This window comes from Ischnura elegans, chromosome 3 (genome assembly GCF_921293095.1).
Source record: "Ischnura elegans chromosome 3, ioIscEleg1.1, whole genome shotgun sequence".
Taxonomy (NCBI): domain Eukaryota; kingdom Metazoa; phylum Arthropoda; class Insecta; order Odonata; family Coenagrionidae; genus Ischnura; species Ischnura elegans.
This window is the reverse complement of record NC_060248.1, coordinates 57,220,441-57,245,767: the sequence shown is the minus strand read 5'-3', so window position 1 is coordinate 57,245,767 and position 25,327 is coordinate 57,220,441. Positions and strand designations below refer to the sequence as shown.

Here is a 25,327-nt window from a genome sequence, read left to right as displayed (position 1 = left end):
TAATAAATTTATAGTAGATATCTTGTGAATGAGGTGATGCTGACGATATGATCACCTTTCCTTGTTGTGCTAGTCCATTCCTGCCAATGAAGTTTTTTGATGTCATTGACCAGGCTCCTTACTCTTAATCGACCAACCAACCCCTTCTTTTCACAAATGTTAAACTGCCTACCCTTCCTAACAATATACATCTCAGGTTTACTACTTGTCATTCTGATAGCTCTTGAAAATGACACGTGAAGTATCTTGAAATTGGTTGAGGAAAAAAATATATAAATGCAGAAAATTACTATTGTCCCTTTTTCTGATCAAAACTTCTTGCATTTCAATAGAGAAAAAAATTGTTAACAATTTCCAAAAAATTACTTAAATTCAATAGAGAAAAAAATTGTTAACAATTTCCAAAAAATTACTTAAAAGTTCCATACTGAGAATTTTTTCTTGTTCTGTTGACTTTGTATCATCTAGGTTTAATGGCAGGCATTTCACGCTAGTTAAAAAATATGAGGAAAAAGCCTTACCAATTAAAAACCCTGCCCTGTTGCCATCAGGTAAAAAGTGTTCGTGCTGTTGAGATGCATACACTACAGCTTCTAGCTGAAGGGCTGACAAAGAACCTGAGTTGATAACTTCTTCAGGTAAAGACACCTGGTACCAAACTTCTGTTGGTGATACACTTGACAATGATGCTGTTTCAACAACAGGATCGGGATGTTTCCGACCCAGTTTAAGCTTTGTCGGCATATAATCAGCATATGTCTCGGCCACACCCATATCCTCATCATCCTCAGCGCCTTCTTCTTCCTCCACACCACCAACAGCAGCTGCTGCAGCCAATGGGTTGAGCTTCAAAAGATTAAACATGGAGAGGAGCAATGATCAATATATTGGCAACCAATTGACGATTTTACTGAGGTTCATGGTGATACTTGCTAGTCCCTCATGGTCCATCAAAGATAGCAACACAAGGGAGATTGCCTTGGCAATTAGGGTATCAGGATAGTGGTCAGCATGGTAGTCCAGAAAGGCTGAGGGCATAAGTTTGATTCTCTCCCTAAGGGAATTCTTTCTCACAGTAATCTAAATCAAAAAATGATCACCTCAATTTGAATCTTTAACATCCTGTATTTGAACTTGACAATGCCGCACAGCAACGAAATTGGTTGTTACTTAAATCATATGTGAAACTGACAAAGTTTTTTATTTACCATCCAATGAGTATTTAAGTAAATAACGTAAAAATTATATTTTTACTATAAATATAAAGCTATATATTATATTAGTATCCTGAAATGCACAATTTCAATTTAATGATGATCTCAACTGTAATAAAAATATACTCATTAGAATTGAATGCATATTATTTTATTTTGGTAAGGAAAACAAGTTAAATAATAGTTACGCATCACACATATTTTCCATATTATTATTATTATTAAAATATTTAGTTACAAGTTGACCAAGAAGTCGGGTGGTAACATAGATTTAGGAAGTGCATTAAGACACAATAATATACATAACCCAAAATACAAAATTCAACCCAACAATGGGATGTTTAAAAACTAGAGATGGTTCAAATAGCAGATTTCTCAAACTCCAATATCGAATTCCGAATATTAAATCATTGCTCGAATATTCAAATACCTCGAATGCTAGAATTGCACAAAGCATATTAAATGTACATTTCTTCTACCATTTCACTTGATGAATGTATAAATAAAAAGGTATACAGTAGAACCTCGATCTATCCTTTGCAAGGGGATGGACGGAAAAAAAGAGATGAATGCGGGAATGTTTGACTAGGTTGCCTATGCATCAGGAAACCCAGGATTTTTCAGAATAATTGTGATTTCCTTTAAAGGATTCAAATAGGAATTTAGCTGAATAATGGAATATTTTATTTTATGGTAACAACTTGGGCATATAGTTGATTCAGCTAAAATCTCTTTCAATTATCCTAAGGGGACACACCACCTCGCAAAAAAAAGATTACATGCTGTCTCGGCATTTACACTGCTACGATGGATTTCTGTCTGATGTATACATTCTTATCTACCAAACGCCATATCAGCGGCATGCCGATCTGACACTTCGCTTCATCCAACTTCTTATTTTCAACAGGTAGCTTGCTTTACCCCCACTCCTACTGTCAAGTGCTAGTGGACAATCCGAGGCGTTTTGCAAAATACACGGTTTTGCAAAATACACGTGCTTCTCCACCGGATTTTCTTCCTCTTCAATTATTTTCTGTCCATCTTTGGAAATTCTCACGAGATAAGCAGATGAATTCGAATTGCTAGCAGGGAGTAACCAAATATCCTAAGAAAATATCCCTTCGTCTGCGACTGTGACAATAGAGATTTATATCATAACTCATAAATTGTAACTTGATATATGTTTTCAGAAAAAATACAGCATCAACTTCTGAGAAGCTCAGCTGCGAGGATATCAAGTTTGGCCAGAATGCTAAATCCGTAATTTGACATTCATTTCCTGCGTAAAATGCTTAAATAAAGTCAGAAATATGTCGTGTTTGGCATTATTCTTTTTTAAATTACGTGCACATGACTAATATTTCAATCCAATAAAGGTGTAATGTCAATTCCCGAAAGTCATTGTTAGACTTCTTTTGGGCTAATAGATGACTCATGCAGCAGTTGACCTCCAAAAATGGGGAACTTCGAAGCAAGTAGGCAGAAAGAAGCCAGTGGAGGAGAAAGAGGGAAGGGTGAAACATGATTCTATTATTCTCCTGTAACTTGATATTTTCCTTTGAAGCTTTTGATTTATGGTCTTTGTAATACGAACCCTGCGCAAGCTGGGGCCTTTTGTTTGATTTTGGAGAAGAGGAAAACATCAGAGGAGGGGCCGAGGGCTGATGAATGGAGGGGGTAACGGATTTTGGGAATTGTGCTACATACAGTGAGTCCTCGTTCTACGTCACCCCGTTTAACGTCATTTCGCGATTACGTCACGAAAATTTTGAGACCGTCATTCGTTTATCGCACCTACGCTTCGCGATAACGTCAAGTCTTTTAAATTTCGTGCGAAAAAAAAGGCGAAGCGGCGTTGCAGGTTGCTCGTTTTGTGGGCGATAATACAGTCAGTCTAAGCAAAGTGTAAAACGGTGTGTTTATTCTTAATTGGGATTACGGATTTAGCAAAAATTTCTGCAAAATGAATTAATGCATAGGTGCGCAAGGTTTTACTTGACATAATGGTTTTCAAGAACCTAAAAAGTGTTTTCAAGGCATTTTTCCGTGTCGAACTCGGAGTTTTTGTTGCCACTTTTTTCGCCGAGTTCACAATAATTTTGGTTCCAGTGACTGCGACAATGTTTCAGCGATGATGATGCCCAGGCAACGCTCGCCCGGGCGACCACCATAGCGAAGCCGAAAAGCAAATGCTGGAAGATACAAAAATGTAGAAGGATTTACGTCACTGCTGCTATTGTCATCGATGAAGACAGGAACTCGTATTTATGCGATAGTTTGGCATTCCCTTCGTCAAAATGCCCCAGATATGATACGCTAACATTTTTTTCGCATAGGAATTGTGAGGTCTAGGAGCCGATATTCACTTTTTACACTGTTTCTTTGGGATGTTATGCTTCGATTAACGTCATTTCGTTTATCGTCACATTTTTCAGGAACGGTAAGTGATGTTAAACGAGGACTCACTGTAGTTACTATCCCACAGCACTGAGGTTCTCCAGGTGGGGGTTTTCGGATTTTTTCACCAGATCATTTTCCGTTCCCCACGTGGAACTCTTTTCACAGCTCTAATCAGCAAATTTGATGTAGTTCGTCAACTTGCTTAAAACGGCGCTGCATGCACTAAACGACTAGAGTTCTCTACATTTTTCCGAGTCAACTACCAACGACGTGCGTGCGACAGTGTATGGCGTGAAATTCAAAATATTCGTACCTTTGACATAATTATTCAAGAACTTGAATATTGAATGAGCATTCGAGGTATTCGCGGATACTATTCGCACATCTCTATTTAAAACACTTATTTAAGATGTATTCATTAAAAACAATTTTAGGTGAAGGCATCCATCTTAACAGTAAAGTTAGCAAACATGCCAATTATGAAAAGGAAAAATTTGAATTATAGAAAATGGTATCTTAAAATCTGATACAGGTCCTAGCAAAAATGCAAGCAATGTAGATCCCTGGTTTGGTTCCTGAGGTGAAACTCTCCCCTTCCTGCACACCGACACAGTGAAAAGTTTTCTATCAAGTTGGACAAGCTTTGGGATATTTTTATGCGACCATTTGAGTTTTCCCTTTGCTACATGTTTGAGGTTGTAGAGCTCAATGTTTTGCATCTCAAAGAATGACTAAGTAATCGAAACCAAGCAGTTTAGAAAAATCTTCAACTCATTAAACAACAGACAGTGACGCATATCCAAAAGAGCTACTAACATACTGATGTACTTACCTTGTTTTCATCTTTCATCCAAAGCTGGTTTACAGTTTTGCCTGAGAGACCTCCGGCCCAACCTTGATGGAATGCTGGATTCATTAACTGGTTCATCATGTTTCCACCAGCACCATTAGATAGAAGATATGGGTTCATCTGGAGGGCTTGGCTCAAGGATCCATAGTCCAGACCTGAAAAGCCTGCCCCATGAAAGCTTAAATGTCATATTTACAAATCGTGACTACAAATAAACAAAAGTCCCAACCACTAATTCTCTCAGTGCTTGAGGAAGAAAATAAAAAAAAAAACTTGGTGAAGCAGGAGCAAAATATGTTAAGATAGTTTGTGCAAGAAATTTTCTAACTGGCAGGAACTATCACAGTAATTTCCACTGACGAAAATTATGTACATACAGGTGTTCAAAGCAAGGATTATTGAATGAGTACTAAACTTCAGTATTATGCCTTTGCATTTCAGGGGCAAATAAGTTGCAACTTCCATTGGCAATGCACTTTTGCAAATGTTTTACGCTCTTTGTTTAGGGATACACTTCTCAACATACGAGTTTTAATATCCAAGTATTCATCACGCGATATCAATGAGATGTTGCAGCATTCACACCATCTGTGTATCCAGTTACCTCAATTTTACGTCATACATCACATCCCAAATTGATGATGCCGCAACTTATCGTACAATTAAGAGTACATATACTGAAAAAATCCAAATGCAGTGATGGATGAGAGAATATACACCTGGTTTCGGTAGAGAAGGCTGAATCATTAATCTTTCCCATATAAAGAGCTAATGATGGATGAAAACTAATTTCCTTCCTATAAAATATGGCTTCATTCATATTTAATAATAATAAATATTGCCAAAGTATATGTACTGCCTTTTAGTGTGCACAAAAAGCCACAGATATGGAGGAAGATGAGTATTTATTATTTACAACAGAAGTCAAATTTAAGCCGGAAGCCTTTGAGGAGTTGTACTAAACTACATCCATCTAAATAGATGTGACTAGCTGAAAAACTATTTGTACATAGAAATTGTGCCCTGAAGAAATAAAAAATCAAACAAGAGCATGCGAAGTATACTGCCTTTTCCGAACCAAGGGCAGAGGTGGAAGGGAGTCTGTATGTAAGGACAAGGAATGAGACCCTAGCTTCCCACGATGTTGCAATTTTCATTCTGAATAGATAAATAATAATTCAACCAAGACCAAAATATACTAAAAATTCATTGCAAAAAATGATGTAAAATATATTTCTCTTAACATTATCATAGTTTAATTACCTATTTTCTTCAATAAAGAGAAATTTATATAAGGTACTTCAAGCCAGTAAGGATTTCTATCATTTTTGATACAGTCGTTTTTATAAAAATTCCATACAAATCTACTTCAATGTGACAATGAAAGGGACTGAAAAAAAAACTAAGAAAGGAATGAGATGATGGAATAATTAAGTTTCTTACAGTTCAGTAATTTTTAATATGCTTCAATTGGCTAAGTATAGCCCAAAATACTCAGCAAGAAGGATTAAATATGCAAATAATCCACAGGAAATTGCAAATAATAAGCCTATTTATATGAAATACAAACCCATGCTTAAATTCATTGACTTTCTTTAACAGCACCAATGATTTCAATGCATGGAAACTATAGTGCATTCCACATTTAATTGACAGAACAAGCCTCATTGAGGCCCGTGTCACCAAAGCTCCACCCCATCCATATGGTTTAGGCCACCATGCAGCAAAGTGGGACAAAAAGTCATTTCCAAAAGAAATTACAGTAAGCTCTTGCTTCCCATTGTTATATGTTTGGTGTGATATAGCATTGTAAATGGCATTCCGTTAACATGTTAACAATTTTAATAATTTCACAGTGTAAGTCCACATTAATCACCCCAGAAAGTCATTAAAATACATAAGTCACAGAGAAAAAGGAGTAAGAATGATGTGGGAATAAACTAATCAACCACTGATAAATAACTGAATTTAAATAGTCACAACGATATTGCTCAGTTTTATGTTGTTTCGATTCATAGTAAACATCATCAGTAATTCTCTGATGCCAATCAAGAATCGAGCTCCAATCATGAATGATTGAGAAGTGAAGAATAATGACACATTAGAAGTCAATTATTAATGAATCATTGATAAATGCATATAGTACTTCTATTTACATGCAAGATTTGTATGGTCAGTAGTGGAATAAAAAATGGGCAACTCAGATTCATGCAAAGACTCATTGTTGGCATACCATTGGCATCATAAGTTAAGAACTTCATCATGGAGAAAACAGTTCAAAAGACTTCCCATGAAAGTTTCAAGGTAATGCAAGGAACCGGTTTCTAGAAATTGAGTGAAGAAGATATGAACTAATCAAAAACTGAAGCATTAAGTAAGTCGTAATAGTGGACAATAAAAATATTTTTTATAACTTCTATTACTTATTCTATGGAAAAGATGTTTTCTCCAGTAATGTAGCACATGTTTATGCATTGAAAGAAATCATAGAGTAATTAGCTGTTTCTATGATATGGCAACAATGCATCGGCTTATATAAAATAACATAGGAAACGAATCTCTATGTGAACCCATACAATCAACTCATCAACTACAAGTGGAATGCTCTATATTACATAGCACTATTTAAAAATCTAGGGTTTAAACAGTTTAGTTTTTCCTATTAATGCTTATCTTCACGCCTTGAAACTGCATTATTTATTAATTTCGCCAATAAAAATGGCAGATAGTAAATAAAACAGCTCCAGGTTACTTACTCTGTTGCAGGTACTGCATTGGGTTCATTCCGCCAGGCAGAGTTCCCATCCCAGGATAGTAACCTGGCAAACCACCACCAGGGCCACCAAAGCCCATTACACCACCCGCAGGACCAAGTCCACCCATTCCAGCTAGACTGCCAAGTGGACCCATTCCTCCATATCCTCCCAACCCACCCAAACCTCCCATGGGTCCCATCATCTGCGGATTCACAGGAGGAGCAGGACTGCGGAATGTGGACTGGTTGGCTGGTGCATTGCCCCCAACTCGTATCACTTCATACCCAAGATGCGAGTTTCCTTTGGTGACCAATCCACCAGGAATTTTGTTGGTTGACACATTGGAACTCACTGGAACACAAATCATAAAACATGAATACATATAGGGTCATTAATATTATTCAAACGAATCATTACTATGAACATGTTAGACCCTCCATTGATTGCAATGAGTCAGATCCAATATAATATATATTAATGATACATAGGTCTTTTCATACTTCAAATCCATTGCACTCCTTACACCTTAAGTCCATTACCCTATTCACCCAACTACCATTCAAGACATGGCATTCTTCCATTTACATATTAACGTTTACTTCATATGATGACAAAACATATTCGGCTATCATAGGCTTCAACCTCAGTGGTGCTGAAACATTTCCGGTGATCCCATAGTACAATAATACAGTGCAGGGGTCAACCCTACACAAACACAAAATATTTCTTCCTAATACTTGGAGTAAGAAGGACTTAAAATTGGATTTCTTCGTGCTGAAAAATCTATTCCCATTAAAAATATGAAATTAGAGTCCTAGGGGACAGATTTTTTCGACACATATCAATGCATTTATGAGATATAGTCCCCAGCAATCTGTTCCAACCCTCCGAAGTGCCAACCCACACCAAAGTGCCGCCTAAGTAAAGCCTGCCAGTAGATAATTCCTCTCAACCCCCTCCTCCAGCAGAGTCAATGTTCTTTGTGTAACTTAGCTAGTCTCTGTGTTTACTTTAACATGGTTTATGTTACCATTAAATCAATTCCAATCAATTAATTTTCAAAATGCCCATGCATGTGAACAAATGCGAACCAAAATGGACTACATTTTCAGTGTCTCACTAATCAACCATTGAAAATCAGTATTTATAAGTGCTTCACACATGTTAGGGGTTGTACCACATTAAAAATTGACACAATGGGTAATAAATTTTGAAAGTACTCCTCTCTACACAATAGAGTTAAAAATCTCAAAACAATTTCACACTTCTACTTGTACAATCACATATCACTTGAAGGCTTAAAAACACATGAACCACTCTTAATGTGAGAATTTTCATCCAATTCTATCGTGGGCACATGAAGGTATAGGTTAATAATTCCAGAATATTTACCAAGCTTCTTGAATCAATAGTAGCAAGCCGTTGCAATAAATAACTACTACAGACTGCTTAGTAAGGTCTAGCTATTTAGAAGATGCTTTCTTCAGTGAATCACACCTTTCCTCACATGCTCTTACAAGGTGTGTCATGTTTTATTTTTATTCCCAGGAAGAGATCTGTGAAACAAGTGTCCTACCAACTCCTCGCTCAGGCATGGAAATTCATTTGAAAACCTCAATTGAATCAAATTTGGAATTTCCACATTCATACTTCATAAGTAATGTCTAGGCTACACATAGTTCATGAGTCATTAAGAAGCTGCAGATCATGTTTGGGAGAAGATGAAGAAAAGGGCGTGGAGACCTCTGTACGAATAAATAAATTCAAAACAACTGATGAAACATGCATAAGACCTTTTTCTTGTGCCCGGCTTAAAGAGAACTGCAAGGGGAAAAGTCACCAACCTTGTCCCTCATTTCTGGGAGTATCTGTATTCACTAAGGGCCATCTCATCATTCCCTAGAACTATTTTCACTTACACAAAGTAAGAACAACACCTATTAAAATTCAACTTGGGCCTTTTCTAACCTTGATCTTGCTATGGATTCCCTCCTCAAAACAATCACTCTGTAGCCAATGACTCCCTTATTAAAGAGATCTTAGTGACCACATCAAGCATGAGCACTTGCTGCTGATTGGCAGGAGTTCAAATAGGCAACCAAGCGTGCCGATGAAGAAAGCTTGAAAATTAACCTTCCACTTCTCATTTAACAGGGAGCACCTACAGTCCGGCCGCCGAGAGTTGTCCGATGACAGCTCAGAAGATGGGGTGGGGAACCCTTTGCCAAAACGGTTTGCAGCCAATCGCTGTCCCCCAAACGCACCTCACACCCTCGCCTATTCAAGCAACGTTGTCACATGCAAATGAATCACCGAAACAAGACTGAATCACCAAAACAAGCCTGAATCACCAAAATAAAACTTTCCATAGATTGTCTCTTTGCTCTTTCGTGCGTTCTTAGTTCAGTCTGCTGTGGTGGTGTTGCTGTGGTGGTGTTGCTGTGTGTGGTGGTGTTCTAGTTACTTGTGCTTTCTCCAAGGCTTTTCACGAAAACTTCTCAGCGCTTTCGGCGGAAGTATTTCAATTTCTCAATTATGTTGCGTTTTAAAAGCATAGGATAAAACGAATAGAAAGAAAATTACATGCTTTATTTAATGTCAAATCAGAAACTGCATTTGGTTCACTGGAGTCCTTTCTATGATTGTTTTTTTCCTAGAGTTATCATTTACACTCCGGCATTTAAATTAGCAGCATTTTTCTATATTTTACTTCAACTACCAGTTCGTTTGAGGGCAATACGTGATATTTGCGCGATCGCTATTTTTCTCAGTGAGGGCAGAGTAGTAGGAAAGTAAAGGATAAAAAGGTAATGCTGACCGCGACTCTTCCGTCGTCCCTTACGGCTCCTTTCTTCACGGAACCCTTTTGTTTACATTTGAGGTGGGCGTTTCCCTTTCTGACCTGGCAACATTGCCCCCTACCCCTTCTAGCTGTCAACGGACAACTCTCGGCAGCCGGACTGTAAGCTACTATACTTTTACCACTTCATTTGCCTTTAAATAGTGAGCATGATATCAACAGAAAATAGAAGGGCATGTGAAACTATTTACAATGATTTTCTCAAGGAACAACATATTTTATTGAAATGTGTCCTCTCTTGTAGGCGAAGGGAAGATTTTACGATTCCTGCATAAAAAAATATGATGCAGGCTTAACACTATTTTTCTTACCTCCTCAAGTTTTCTTATGGTTCAATTATTTTAAATTTTCATCAGTGGAGTGTAATTGCAAATAACTGAATTATATGCCAGGGGTGCAGCTAGGAATTAAGGCTAGGGGGTGTTTAACACTGGGGTGTATGAGGGTGTGGAATACCCACCAGGGTAAGCGGGAGGTATGGGGGCCCTCCCTTAGAAAATTTTTCAGATAAATGGTACAAAATGATGAGTTTAACGGCCTTCTGAGGGATATTTTATTAATATTTACACTATTCAATAAGTAATATTAATCCAATTAAGTGAAATAGGTTAGACTTAAAAATTTCTCTGAGCTGTGGGGGGGGGGGGGGTTTATCCCTCAAAATCCCCCCTCGCTGCGCCACTGTTATATGCATTGATTAAATGTTTGAAGAAAGGTATATTAGTTCATAGAGGGAATTGTTGTTGCATACCCAATCCCATTCATTAAGTCAGTTACCAAAGTATTTTTTAATTTTAAGTATATGATTTGGTTTTCAATGGACATTCGAATGGTGACTAATGAAAACCAATTTGGTGACGTGTATAATGAAACATGACATTCCTGGTAATACGTTCCTCTAAGCTCCAGCCATTGCTTCCTCAACCTCTTCATGTAATTATGATCTCAACTCTTTCTTGCCACTAAATAGATACAAATTGCTATCCTCACATTCAGTAACTAACCCTAGCCAGCCTTGAAACGTGGGTGAAGGGTGTTTCCCAATCGATTTATGTGAAAGGTATTGCATTTCTTCTGGTGGAGGCTTTAATAAAGATGCTTGGAGCAGAAATAAAATTTGTTTTAAACGTTTCTTTCATGAATACCACCCACAGATTTGCAATGTCACACCATGATTGAATTAAATGAATATGAAGTGGGAAAATAACTACTGTGCTTTCGTAATGTTACCACAGAATATCCTTTCATCCATCCTTACTCCTTCACGACATGCCTCCTTGCATCCTTGAAAGAGTTATGCCAATGTAATCCATCTATTTCTGACAATATTCTCCTTTTAAGGGAAAATTAAGTAACAAAAATAAAAAATCCAGGGCAGCTCCAAGAAATTCACGAGGGCAACCATTAAAGTGGAACAAACATTCAGTTCATTCTTTGCAGTTTTGAGGTAGTCCAGTGAACAATTGAAGCCCTTGGTGTTCATGGAAGTATTCGCAGATTTTCGAAATCCAAACCTAATGCCTTGGGTAGCATGTGAGCGCATGATGGTAAAATAGAATTGCATAGCAATTCCTAATTTGGCAGTACATTGAAACCCCATAAAATAAGATGAAAATAGAAAAAATACATATCTAACTGAATTAAATGAAAGGGGTTGGCTTGTGACAGTCACAGGCCGCATGCCTCAGCACACTCGGATTACGTCAGCTGCTGGTGATACGTGCTAACTTTAGGAGAGTAATGCTACACCAAATCTTTACTTACAATTATCTCTCAAACCAAGGGCCAATGGGAAAGAAAGGAGATACAATTTTTCTACTTTACCAGTGTATTTTCAAAAAATAACATAGGCATTCAGATCCCAAACATTAGTCTCACAATGTCTCCTCATCAGATGAAACAAATTGTATAGGTATTATTTTGACTCCTAAACTCCCATACACCACTTAGGAGCAACAACAAGCCGTAGCAACAAGGATTGAAAACCTGCCATACTGTGTGGTGTAAAAGGAGAGGAGAAAATGTGCTTTGAAACGTCAATACAGCAGACTCCCTATTATGCGGCTGGGGTTTATCTGTGTTGCGGATTACCCGTGCATGAGTTTTACACTTTTTTGATGCTTTTCGCAGTCTTAAAAAAAAAATAAAAAAATGACGCAAAAGCACCACGATATTTGCATTTTAATGTTAAGCTACACCGGACTTGTTATTTCTATTCGAATTCCCTTCGTAAAATGGAATAAATTCAAAGCACTGCAGGAAAAAGTGACTTTGTACGCAGTCACGCGCACGGGTGCAAAGTTAAATACACCAACGGATGAAGTTTGCCATGAAAAAATGTTTGACCTAGCCAGGATTCGAACCCGGATCTCCCGATAGCTGGTCAGGCGTGTTGACCAGTTCCACCACCAAGCCACATTCTCAGAGCGAACTTCGGGATGGGTTTTACCAAACAAGATGTTGACATCACAAGTCCACACTGTGGCACATGTTGCGAGGGTGTTGGAACTGGTTAACATGCCTGACCGGCAATCGGGAGATTCAGGTACGAATCCCGGCTAAGTCAAATATTTTTTCATGGCAAACTTCATCCGTTGGTGTATTTAACTTCGCACCCGTGCGCGTGACTGCGTACAGAGTCACTTGTTCCTGCAGTACTTTGAAAAATCGTTGTCGCAGACCAGTGACAAAATAAGGGTGTTTCACCCCGACAGTGGCTTAGTAAGCACATCCCTTGCCACATGTGCCACAGTGTGGACTTTTCTACGTCAACTACATCAACATACGACATTACATCAACATCTTGTTTGGTAAAACCCATCCTGAAGTTCGCTCGCTATAACCGCTGCTGCACGATGGCAAGATTGCACACCCGTTGCCTTCACAGGAGTTCCGTGTTCCTGTTTTCCAAGCATCGCAGTGCACAATCGCACTCAGTGATCACGGATCCGCATCCCGCAGCAGTTACAACCCGGACAACTTGTGCTAGACGTCACTACGCAGCGTAGTGCCTGAGTGTAGTTTCTGATGTTGTACAGTGGTTTTGAAGCATTCGTGCAAACCACTTTTCCAAATCTGTGATCTTGCAGCCATGGATGCGTGATTTTCAGAAACCAGGTATGACATGGAGCAGAAGGAATGCGAGTACAATCACGCTATCGCCGATAAAAAGGTTGCAGTTGGGAAAAGAAAGCTCTTAATGATTCCGGAAAGCAATCTTAAGTAAAAGACGATTTGCATAAATAATATTTAATCGTTTGATTACTCTGAATTATGAAAATTAAATGATATTCAAGTGAAAGTTTGGATTATTTGTGCTGCCCCTCCTTTCCCCGTATGCCTATTCCTGTCGGAACAAATTCTCCTGTATTTCCAAGTATGCTATACTTGGATATAAGGGAGAATTTGTTCTGACAGAAGTGCTAAGGGCTTCTTGCAAAGAGAAGTTTGAACTGTACGTGACGTACAATAGCATTGCCACCAAAAAGAAAGTAAGTGTCCTTTTCATGGTCATAGGAGTTTTCAAACGTAAAGTTTATTACAGCACTTGTGCATGCCAAAGAGACCAAGCTTTAATACTTTCATGCAATAAGTTAATCTCACACAACAGAGGTTGTCTGGAGTTTTAGTCTTTCTTGATGATATGTATATAACTGGGAGCTATCAAGAATATGTAGATATATTACAGAAAGTTAGCAAATTATTAAGAGAAAGGGAGTTGAATGTGAGTTGAGATAAATGTACATTTCTGAAATGTTTCCCCATTGACAAAGAAGGGTTCCACATACCTGATAATCAAATTAATACTTTCAGCCCGAAGGAAAAAATTTTAACTTTGCCCAGATCCAAAAATTTTTTAGTTGCGTAGCCGGCTGTCATCTATTGATGGCGCTCGGATCTGGGCAGAGTCTGGCGGGTCATCTATTAATGACGCTTGGTCTCAAAGTGTTAAAGCAGTCACTGAGATACTGATACAGTACACTCCTGATTATCCGGGCTAATTATGGGGAGGGACAGCACGAATAATCGGAAAACACCTATAACCCAAACTTTCACTTATATGTCTTGCAATGTTCATAATTTACGTAAAACATGCGATATATTATTATTTATGCAGTTGTTCTGTTACGTTAGAGTCTTCCCTTCCCTGACTCAATGAGAACTTTCTTCGCCAGTTCGCCATCTTTTTTTGTGGCGATAACATGGCTGTACTAGTATTATTAATGCTACATGTGAGGCCCGGTTTTGAAAACCACACATATATAGCTACGCGATCACAGATACAGAAAAGTGGTATGCACGAATGCTTCGAAAACCACTGATCGACGCTGGAAACTACAATGTCAGGCACCACGCCACGTAGTCATATCTCGCTTAAGTTGCCCTGGTTGCAGCTGCTGCGGGTAGTGTATCCATGATCCCGGAGCACAGTCACACACTGTGAAGCTTGGAAAACAGAAACACAGTACTCCTGTGAATGCAGCCAGCACGTGATCGCTTCCATTTCACGACGGGGATTCTAACGGAAACAATAAGCCTGGTGTATCTTAGCATTAATGCAGCAATTCTGATGATTTTGCATCCGATTGTATTTATTTTAAAATAAAGATTGCAGAAAAAAATTGAATGAGAGTGAAAATCATGCATGGATAATCCGCAACCCAGATAGACCGCTGCTGGATAATCGGAAGTCTGCTGTACTTGACAATGTTACTGAATCAAAAGCCTTTCTTAGATTAAATAATTATTATTAGATATTCATTCCTAACCTAGCCACTATTTTACACCTAACTTGTATAACTTGCTAAAATAAGATGTTAAATAAATTTTTGATAAGAAGGGCCTGAAAAATTTTTATAATGATAAAGAAAAATTCGTATTGGCCCCAGAAATAGCACATTTTGATCCTACATTGCCATTATTGTTATCCTGTGATCCTTGTTTAAATGGCCTAACGAGTATATTGGCTATTGTGAAACGAAATGGTATTGAATGTACAATTGCATATGCATCTCACACTCTTATTCATGCCGAGGATAATTATTCACAAATGGTAAAAGGAGCTCTAAGCCTAATTTTTGGAGTAAAGAAAAAATTAACCAGTATCTGATGGGGAAACATTAATCACTGATCATAAATTACTGATAAAACATTTGACTCAAAATAGGGATTGCCAGTTTTTCACCAGTACACTGCAAAAATATCCTTCTTTCTTTCGGTTCTGCTTTTGATATCATATAGTCAAAAGCTCTTATGTAATCATGAGAATGCAGATAGATGGTCTTATCTATCTTTAAAGGTGATAGACAATAATGACCTAGTTAAATGATGATGTTACAAGTTAACAATACATAAATGAAAGAGATATTCCTTTTACAAGCAAGTGTTGAGTATATAAAAAGAAACTCCAAAAATTTATATTAAAAACATTGTATTCTTATGTAATGCATGATTGGCATGATAATGAACATACAAGTGATGAATTTGCACCTTTTTTTAGGAGGAAAGAGGAACAAACTATTGAGCAAGGAATATGAATGCAGGGATACAGGGTGGTTGTTCTTTTGGAATTGAAACATCAATCACTTAAAGAACTACATACCAGTCATTAGGGTATAATAAAGATAACTGCTCGCTTGTAAGTATGGTGGCCAGCAATGGATAAAATAATAGATAGCTTAGCTAATACATAGTTGCTCCTTCTGACTCCAAGAATAATAGAATCCAAGTAAAACTTTTTTGCATCTATGGAATTATCAAAAAAAATCTTGGGATCGAATACGCATGATGTTATTATATAGATCCATAGCATGGTAATGTATACTTAATTGTAACAATTGTCGTAAGCATATGTTTGGAGGTTTTAATATATCATCTATATCACCAACCCAATGCATTGGCCATCTTGAACAGTTGTTAGGAATCACAGTACACATGGTGAGTAATATCTAATCCACCATTCACATCACGTGACTTCCAACATTTTCCGAAATTGAATGGTAAAACGCATTCATTTTCCACCTTATCATTCTCAAACAATATAAAATAGGCAAATTCTACAATTTGTAAACACAAAAATAAATAAAAACTCCCAATGAAAACAGATACATAAGAAGAATTAATTACGTAGATTATTTATCTATTGTAGAATCAACAGGAGAAAACCAGATATGCCAATATTCAATAGACCTTTATGATGTAGACTTGCTCTCCTTAATCCTCATTAAAAATAGATAAAAAAACCATGAAGAGGAGTTAATTAAAAGTGCTAAAACCTTTGCCACCACTGTTAATTAGGGTTTAATGAACACTTAACAAATGGATTGAAAGAATTGCATCGAAATAATGAAGCGAAGTAACATATTTGGATCAAATACAGTTTGGAGTGATAGGGAAACATTGTTTTGATCAGTTGCAGGCGTTGAATACGCTCAGTAGAGAAGAAGATTGCTCTGTTGTTTGAAATCCAGAAAATAATCAAACACTTATAACAGCAATTCCTAGGAAAAAGCAAACCCCATATAGTAGATAAAATAAAAAAAATTCTTCCGCAGTCGAGACATATCCTAATTGTCCAAGAACTTCTCATAATAGCACATCCTCTGTAAAGGCCGTTTTACTCGGGGCGCAGGCTAGAGCTGCATTAATTTCTAAAATGGCGCGGAATTGAGCGAATGCATGAGCGAAATTAGAACAGGGGCTATTTTGAAATCTCGCATGTGTCCTAGCAATTCACCGCTTTACACGACGAAATTTTGATTGCGCAATTCTGTGTACCGTGTAAAACGGCCTTAATACAGGTTCGAGCATCCAAGTATCCAACATTAGATAGAGAAGAGGGGAAAAGAAGATTACTTCTTCGAGATGATAACAGCATAAAAATTACACTTGTGAGGCATAGATTAATTTTTTGTCACATGAATTAATGTATTTTTAGAAGTATTACACACTGATTTATTTTGTGAAGGTTGTTTTTGGTTGTTATTGTCATTAAGAGAAAGTGCACAGTGATTCTATTTTTACATATATTCCTTTGGTTTGTAGACTTTTTGTATGGGTAGAGAATATAGTAGAATATGTATAATGTGCCAGTTGTTTCAATAAATGAATATAAGAACCAAAATCCCACTAGAGTCAATGAGTTTGTCAGTCACTTATGCAGGGAGTGGGCAGTCTGATCCAGGTATTGAGATGAAACACGCTGAGTATGAATCTTTTTTACTCAATACGTCCTATACACCACAGATACAGGAAAAAATTGATTTGAATACATAAATCAACTTGAATTTGAATACATGCCAACTGTGGAAAAGTACTTAATTAACAAACAGAACAGATTATTTCTTACAATGATTATCACCTTGAACTTTAGGATGAATCTTTGTGAATAAAATGAGAGTCATTGAAACAATTATGAATGTAACACTCAAGATAATGATATACAGAATTTCTTACAAATTAGGGACAAAATATTTGGCTTGTAATCCTACTTGGACAAAATAAAAACCATCCACCCAGAAATTATAAGACACTGAAGCAAAGCCTCAGTCATGTCAGGTAAAGAAGACAAGGATAAGGACTAGACAATTATTGGCACTCTTCCCACATAAGAAAATAATAAATTTCGATGCTATGAAGCTGCCAAACACAGCATAAATCACAAAATAAACATAAAAATTAAAGAAAATATCCTACATAATTTTGAGAAAGGAAAACCAGGAAATATCGGAACAAAAAGTCATAAGAACGAAGACAATATTTCCTTAATAAAAGCCTGAGTTGAATTATTGTCGCAGCACGTATATGTTAAATTGGGTAGTTATGCAACCAATAACTATATCTGTAAAAAATGTAATGCGAAATACTAACCACTCGGTTCTTCTTTCTTAATTTCCCCATCTTTGGTTTTACTCAGTGCAGCTGCAGTCGCTAAATCTTTACCTCCCCCTGAAAATTTTAAATGCATACAATAGGAAGTTAATGATACAAACAATAGCACAACACCAAATATTAATTAAAAATGCAGTATTTGCACATACAACGATCTTAACAAGAAAGCATGTCTTTCTCGAGAGAATGTGGATAAAAAATTCTAATTATATGAAGTACTCACCAGGTACTTCAATTTTATCGGGATCTTCATCATCGTCGAAATCGCTACCAGACCCAGCTGAACTAGCGTCTTTGTCACTGTCGTCCTTTTCCTCGTAACCCACCTTTTTAGTGGTCTAAACCAAGAGGAAAATGCAAATATTAGGTCCACATCCAAACAAAACACATTACAACTATTACTAGGCATGGTCATTACTCTCATCACGGCTTTCATGGACGCCAAATTACTCCGATCGCAGTAGATGACAAATTAACTCTATTCTCACGACTAGGATTCTCAAATACTCATTTTCCGAACATATGCCACACAGTATTTATTTAATTGAGGCGCTTATTTTAACTAACTCCACTTTTTTGCACCAGAGCTGTCACTTGCTGACTTTTTTAATTCGCATAAATTAGAGTTGTTGCACAGTTTACGTAAAAAGACTGGCAAATGTATGATAAAAATTAGTTTGCTTCGTATTAACCCCACTTAATACTTATTATAAAGCCGATGTTATTGTTTTATTTTCTGTATATCGAGCAAAAGCCGAAATGTAAAAACTCGCGTAAGAAGACTTCCTCGCCAGGCATAAAACTTAGAAAGAAAGTACGAGACTGACAACAGGAATGCCTATTAAATAGATTTCAAGCGAATTCTGCGATGAATTCGCATTATTTCATCATAATGATCAGAATATCGGTTTGTACTAGTGGGAGCGTGTTAGTAAAAATTACATTAGGTTAGCTCAGTACACGGTCAATAACATCGAGCACATTGCTCTTCATTGCGTAAACCGGTCACTGAGGAGATATCACAACAATAATTTTCTCGATCAAAATAAAGCTACAGCTCCTGCTTACCGATCTCTTGGGACGAGGCATTTTTCGGTATGGATATGCTTCCTGCTACACCAGCCGAAATACCCACACTCCCGCCATCTTGGTTTGTATCCCACAATAACCCGCGTTCGTCGGACCAATCAAACATGTGTATATCGCTGGCTAACTAGTGGCATCAACCTGTGTGCTTACAAGTGAAATGTGTTTAAATAAGCTGATTTTTAAGTGAATTTCTGTTGAATACTATGATTGCCCCATTTAAATCGAATATGAAATTTTAAACGTGGTCTATTGTTGACTTGTAACTCGTACATCTCGATAGCTTGATGAAAACAACTTTTCAAAAGGGGCTTAAAAAGACGAACGCTTTTCTTTTGTATGGCATCTTTTAACGGAATCTTCGAAAGGGAAAATTTCTCAATCCATTTACTCTTCATTGCCACCGTTTGTATTGTGCACATCGTTGATGGTCGGATTTGAAATCCATCTCATGGTTATTTTTCACCTTTGGAAATCTCAGTAATTTAAAATGGTTCGAGGTAAGATTTTGAGCTCGGTGTTAATGCCAGTTCACATCACAGCCGTTATGAAGTTTTATTTTAATTATTTTTACTTTCAGGTCGGAGAAAAGCCAGTGCCCGGAACAGGCCAGAATTTCAGTGCGGTACTGGATGTCAAGATGACATACTAGTGGACGCTCCGAAAATTAAAGACTCAAAGCTTGAATTTCAAGGGAAGCTTTCTCATGCAAGCCCTCTTGTCAAAGAAGCCAGAATCACTAAGTATTTTCATCAAGTACATGGGGACGAAAACAATGAAAAGGTATCAGAAAGCTCAGAGTCGCAGGTTTTATCAGAGGATTTAGAGGGTAAGTGTGTCTAACAAGATTTATTATCAAATATGAGGTTCGAACTATGTGTTTCGAGTGTGACGTCTTTACAGGGGATCCATGCTTGGGAAAAACTGTTGAGATTTCAGCCTTCAGTAAGGTCAATACTCCTCATAAAATTCAGTTACATGATGTGGGAAGCCCTTTATCACCATCAACAGCTCTTTCTCGACTGCGAATATCAAGTTCTCCCAAGAAAGCGATCCACAACAAAGTTACCAAGTCTCGTAGAAGGTAGGTGCAGTGCAGTTAGACATCTCTAAATGATTCTGAGTTTAATAATCAGTCTTTTGTGACATGGATTGAGAATCTGTAATACCGAAAGGTCAACTTTGCCTGGTTTTATTCTAGGCTTATTGTGTCTCAGTCCCAGAATCAGATTCAAGCTGGGAACCTGAAGCCTGTGTGCTGCAATGTGCCGATTCCAAAATCCGTCGGCAACACTACCCTCCCTCCACCAACAGCGGTCAATCATAAGCTCACCGAATATTTTCCTGTGAGACGCAGTGAACGCAAACCCAAACGCACCATTTTGGAAGAGCAGCAAAGGGATCTGGAAGAAGCAGTGCTGTCTGGAAAGGAAGAAGGAATTGAGGTTGTATGTATTATTCATGTGGCGACTTAGTAGTTGGTGTAGGCTATTGATTTAATCTAAATGAATTAACGGCTTAACTTCAAATGGGTTTTGTATTAATCCTGATTGCCCCATGGATTAGTTTTTTCCTCTCTACTAACTAATTCAACCAAGTTAAGGAGTTAAAAGTCTATCAAATTAAGACGTTAGCATTATATTTGCTGGGTAAATATCTTAGGGTCCAAATCTTGCTGTGGAAGATTCATACAACTCAATATGGATAAGTGTTAAAACTTGGTTTGTTTTATTTCTGTGAGATACTGAGCTATGACAACTGTGCTTGTACAGTCAAGATTTAATATTGTGTACACATTTTACATTTGACAATAATTCCTAAAGCAAAAAGTAATGCATCTCCTCTGAAAATCTTATATACCAAAGTTATCACTTCAACTCTTGGGTCATTCCATTTCAAATCAACCAGGCCATGACACCCACAGACTCAGATTTTTCCCGTGACCATGAATGAGTATTTTTTTTACTGAAAGGAACGCCGGGCTCACGATTTTTTTTCATCAGGATCTTTGCTCATACATTAATGATTACTTTAAACAGAACCATGAGTCTGTGTTCGCATGGCCTTTCCCTGTGGATGCTGACAATGAAAAATGGTTCAAGCGAGATTTTTTTGTAAACTTTATTTTTTTGCAGCTAAATTACTTCATGCAGTGAATATTTAACGATAATCGTGGGATCATTATAGATCACTTATCTTAAGAAAAAAATCATGCCTTTTCATCTCACAGGAATGGAGTTATGGTTAAAAATAAAAATCACCATGTGTTGCACGTCGCGGCACTTTAGGGGCACGCCCAAATTTCAATTGCTCATATTTCATCAGCAATTGAAATTTGGGGGCTAAAATTGTACACCATTTCTAATTATACCAGAATGTATGACCATGGCAAGTTTCATGAAAATCCGAGTCGGTGGGTGTCATTTGGTCAAAATATTGGTTGATTTGACATGGAATGATCCATCTTAGCTGTTTTGAAGATATTACACATGCACGTTGAAAAGGGCCTCTTGAGGACAAAATAGAGCTATTTGCACTTCACTTGTCTTAGGAAATATATATCTGATGCTATGATGATTCTCGCATGCCCTCACATGTGCATTCCAGGCCATGCATAGGTATTTTTTGAATTGTCTGCCCTTGTGGTACTTCTATTCCCATATGAATACTCATTAGCATCACTGAATTAACTTTAACTACAAGTTTGATTTGTGACCTCGAACCAGCTATTCATTTGTATTGTTTGGAACTGACTTTGATCATTTTTTTCTTGAGCCGCTAGAGCAGAAAATGAATTCATTGATGTATGTGGAACATACTAAATCTCCTTCAATTCTAGCTGCAGAGTTTAGTGATTCACTGGAAACATTATCCTTATGGTCTCTTTTCCAGCTGCAACAAGCTTCTAGTTAACAAATTCTTCCAGCCGGAAGCCTTGACTGATCTAGTGTTTTTTAATTCCAGAAATTTTGGTTAATTGAGCTCAGAAATTCAATTCATGCTTTGTCACTCCATTTTAATCCACCAATCTGATAGATGTCTTTCTGTTGCAAATGCTTCACTGATTCCAAACTAGAAGCAAAGTCGACGTTTGCAGTACTTTTCTTTGCTGGTATTCCATCTGCTATTCATTTTCTGCAATCTTTCACCCAATAATGGCCTTCTCTATTGCATTAAATTCTAAAGTTCTCTATTCTTGAAGTTTTAGTTCCACAATACAAGGATTTTTTCCTATCACAGTTGTCCAGTTTGAATAGGAAGACCTCTTGAGTGAATTTCTCACTATCTGCATTCTGCTGGAAGTTCCTCTCTAACATTCAAATCTTAGTTGTCAGTTTGCTTAAAATCCTGTACGTCTTCCTGTCCAGCAACATCCAACATAATTTAAATGTATGTAAGGAGTTGTGTTAAAAATGCAAAATTATACATATAGAAATCAAATCAGGCATTTCATTCTTACTATTGACTCTAGGAATTGTGTTCAATAGGTCTCTGAACACCTTTTTAGGTAAAGACGTTTCTGAAAAGTTGGTGTAATTATTAAGCTAAAAGTTGTAACAACATAGCTGTAAAGTCATCTATTTTTTATTATGAGCATTTAAAATACCTCTTACAAGCCATCAAAGAAAAACGTAATTTGCACCGCCGCCATCTTGAATGACGTCAGCTCATGCAATAGTGTTGTTCTTAACCAACTTGATCATGCACATTATTGAGGTTTACAGTGGAGATATTGTGGTTATTACACTGTATTTTTCGTGTCGTAGTTATTCCTCGATATGTCGAAGTGTAGCTTCGAGCACTGTATTGTGCCTAAGTGCAGAAATACGACTAGAAATGCTACAAATAAATATTTTCATACGGTCCCCCAAGACGTAGAACGAAGATTGGTTTGTATGAGAAAGTGCCGACGAATGTGAATGAATGAAGAAAATGAATTCTAATATTAACGCAATGTTTATCATATTTGACACAATCCTATACCTACTCATCTTCACCAGTGGAAAGATTTTTCACTTGCTGGCTTTATCCATTTCGAGGGAATCTCTGCCCGACACTTTTTGAAAAAATTGTATTCCTCAAGGAGAATAATGCAACCATATAGAGCGACATTTGAGAAGGTTTACTTTAAAAAATAATATATATACACATGTATAACATACCTTTCTCGTGTACTATTTGTAACTATCCTTACGAGCAAAAACAGGTTAAATATTTTTTTAAGATCTCTTAGTTTCCATACAAATGTATTTTTTTTATTTCAAAAAGTATTTTAAATACTGTTTTAGATTTCAAACACTCAAGTCACAGGTATTGCGCATTTCAATTTTACCCAGCCCTGCTTACATAATACTTGAACTACTCTCAGAACTATCTATGCAGGGGCGGATCCAGGATTTCTTTCTGGGAGGGGCACAAGCAAGGCCGTATCCAGGATTTTGTTCAGGGGGGGGCACAAGGATACTTCGTCATACAAAACGAACGAAATGATAATGGGACCATATTAAAAATCTAGCATATTTTTAAGGGTCTGGGGGGGGCACGTGCCCCCGTGCCCCCCCCCTGGATCCGCCTATGTATCTATGCAATCATTGCAAGAGAGGCTGTTAACTTCCACCTCACCGTCCTCCTCAAAAACTTGTGCCTCCACATAGTAGGTCTTATTTGTGCTCGGGGCACCCACGAGCTCGAACGACACATTCGTTTTGATTGTGCATAATTTGCTCGCAACCAATGGCACAGTCTAAACATATATTTAGACTGTGCCAATGGCATCGCCAGCGTAATCTTCTCGTCCGACTCTAATAAATAGAATTTCATTGTTAAATTTCATAAACACATTTAATATGTATTTTACAAGAGCCAGTAATATTATATTTCCATACCTATGCATCTTCACTCCCCGGCTTTCAGCATTTATGTAGCAATAGGGTGGTTTCCTATTATTTTTTTATTGCCTTAATCGAAAGATTATTACTCCTGGAGTACGTATTTCGCGCTTTTAGATTTTTAAATGACAACATCTATTTTTCGCGATTAAATGAAAAGTGAAAATTTTCAAGCGCGCGAAAACGCGACGCTTAAGTATGAATGTCGGGAAATATCTCCGTACGTCGTATTTCTGGTTCCCCCTCCCGCCCGGTGAGATGACCTTGAGGCGAGGCTTAGCTCTGATACGTCGCAGGATGCTAGCGGATAGCTGAGTACCTTGCTGAACGGTAGCGCTTGGCTTAAAAAAGGTTTATTAATACCTTATCAAACGAAGAAAACTTTCCGACATTAGCCAGTTTTAATAGGTGATTATTAAGACATGTTTCCCTGAGCTCTGTGCCTCATGCTTGCATTGGTAACCTCAGACGATGCATAACTCCTATCCTCTCGTGTAGAAACTAGGTCCCTGTGACGTCATGCGGAGTGGAATCGCATGGGCGCCAATCTGGCCTTTTTCAAATGAGGATAAAATTTGACCCTAGCCATTCGTCTAAACCGGTATTTCAAAAACCAAATAATTTGTGTATTATGAATACACTAATGGTGGGTAACGAATCGCAATCAATGCCTTTCGTTTTCTTTGATGAAGGAAACTACCCTATTGCTGTTACTTATGTAAGTAAACATTGCTGCCGATGTAATTTTCGGTAAGTTTCCGGAGTCAGCCTTGGTGAAACGGTTCTGTGGCATTTGTTTTTTATGATAAAACATCCGAAAGATATATATATATATATATAAGGTATAAAACCTTACTTAAAGTCGTTAAATAAACCGATAAATTTGGTGACAATGCGCAACGCCACTGATATTTCCCACACGATTGCATGAGCTGACGTCACGTTCCGGCTGCCCAATGGAATTACGATTTGAAGTGGGTGTGTTTGTGGAACTGTTACGGTCATTTCTTTTGTAAATTCATAAGAAAATACGTGAAATAAGTGCGTTAAAGAGGCATTAATCACAATTTTACTATAGTTTACGATTTTTAGTCAATATTTGAAGGGATATTAAAATTTTGTCCAGAGACCTATTTGCTTCACAAGCTCTTGAATTTGACATCTTGTGTGGAGACTGCTTTCCAATTATGTAAAAGCAAAGAAATCAGTAGAAATGATAAAATAAATCGATCCTTACTTGTTGATTCAAGGGGTTCCCACAATGCTTATCTGGCCTTATCCTTTCCCTTATGGTACACTGAATCTGTCCTAAACCTTGTTTGGCGTAACTATTTGCCTTGTGGTACAGTTTGGTCTTTTTCTTGCATGCCTGTATTTATATG

The 25,327-nt window shown here is 37.5% G+C and overlaps 2 protein-coding genes and 1 non-coding gene across 6 annotated transcripts in view; 1 reads left to right on the top strand and 2 right to left on the bottom strand.

The window, feature by feature from the left end:
* The window catches only part of LOC124155831 (protein strawberry notch), a 64,546-nt gene extending 45,393 nt beyond the window's left edge, over nt 1–19,153 (bottom strand). For 2 of the 3 annotated variants that reach the window (XR_006864236.1, XM_046529961.1), the window contains exons 1-6: nt 19,039–19,153; nt 18,194–18,308; nt 17,950–18,027; nt 7,221–7,571; nt 4,447–4,628; nt 522–846 (exon numbers count right to left, since the gene is read on the bottom strand). Coding sequence is in view for 1 of the 3 variants with exons in the window: in XM_046529961.1 (XP_046385917.1) it covers nt 522–846; nt 4,447–4,628; nt 7,221–7,571; nt 17,950–18,027; nt 18,194–18,308; nt 19,039–19,059 (1,072 nt within the window). In the remaining 2 variants the exon portion in view is untranslated. The remainder of the gene's footprint in view (nt 1–521; nt 847–4,446; nt 4,629–7,220; nt 7,572–17,949; nt 18,028–18,193; nt 18,309–19,038) is intronic. The other variant, XR_006864237.1, reaches the window with a different exon arrangement.
* On the bottom strand, nt 12,423–12,495 carry Trnaa-agc. Its single transcript has one exon. It is a non-coding gene; the product is annotated as a tRNA-Ala (tRNA).
* A 41-nt stretch (nt 19,154–19,194) lies between the features above and the next one.
* The window catches only part of LOC124155832 (N-lysine methyltransferase KMT5A-A), a 28,843-nt gene continuing 22,710 nt past the window's right edge, over nt 19,195–25,327 (top strand). The window contains exons 1-4 of one of the 2 annotated variants that reach the window (XM_046529962.1): nt 19,195–19,556; nt 19,637–19,885; nt 19,960–20,140; nt 20,258–20,504. In XM_046529962.1, the coding sequence (XP_046385918.1) occupies nt 19,547–19,556; nt 19,637–19,885; nt 19,960–20,140; nt 20,258–20,504 (687 nt within the window). In that variant the 5' untranslated portion in view covers nt 19,195–19,546. The remainder of the gene's footprint in view (nt 19,557–19,636; nt 19,886–19,959; nt 20,141–20,257; nt 20,505–25,327) is intronic. The other variant, XM_046529963.1, reaches the window with a different exon arrangement.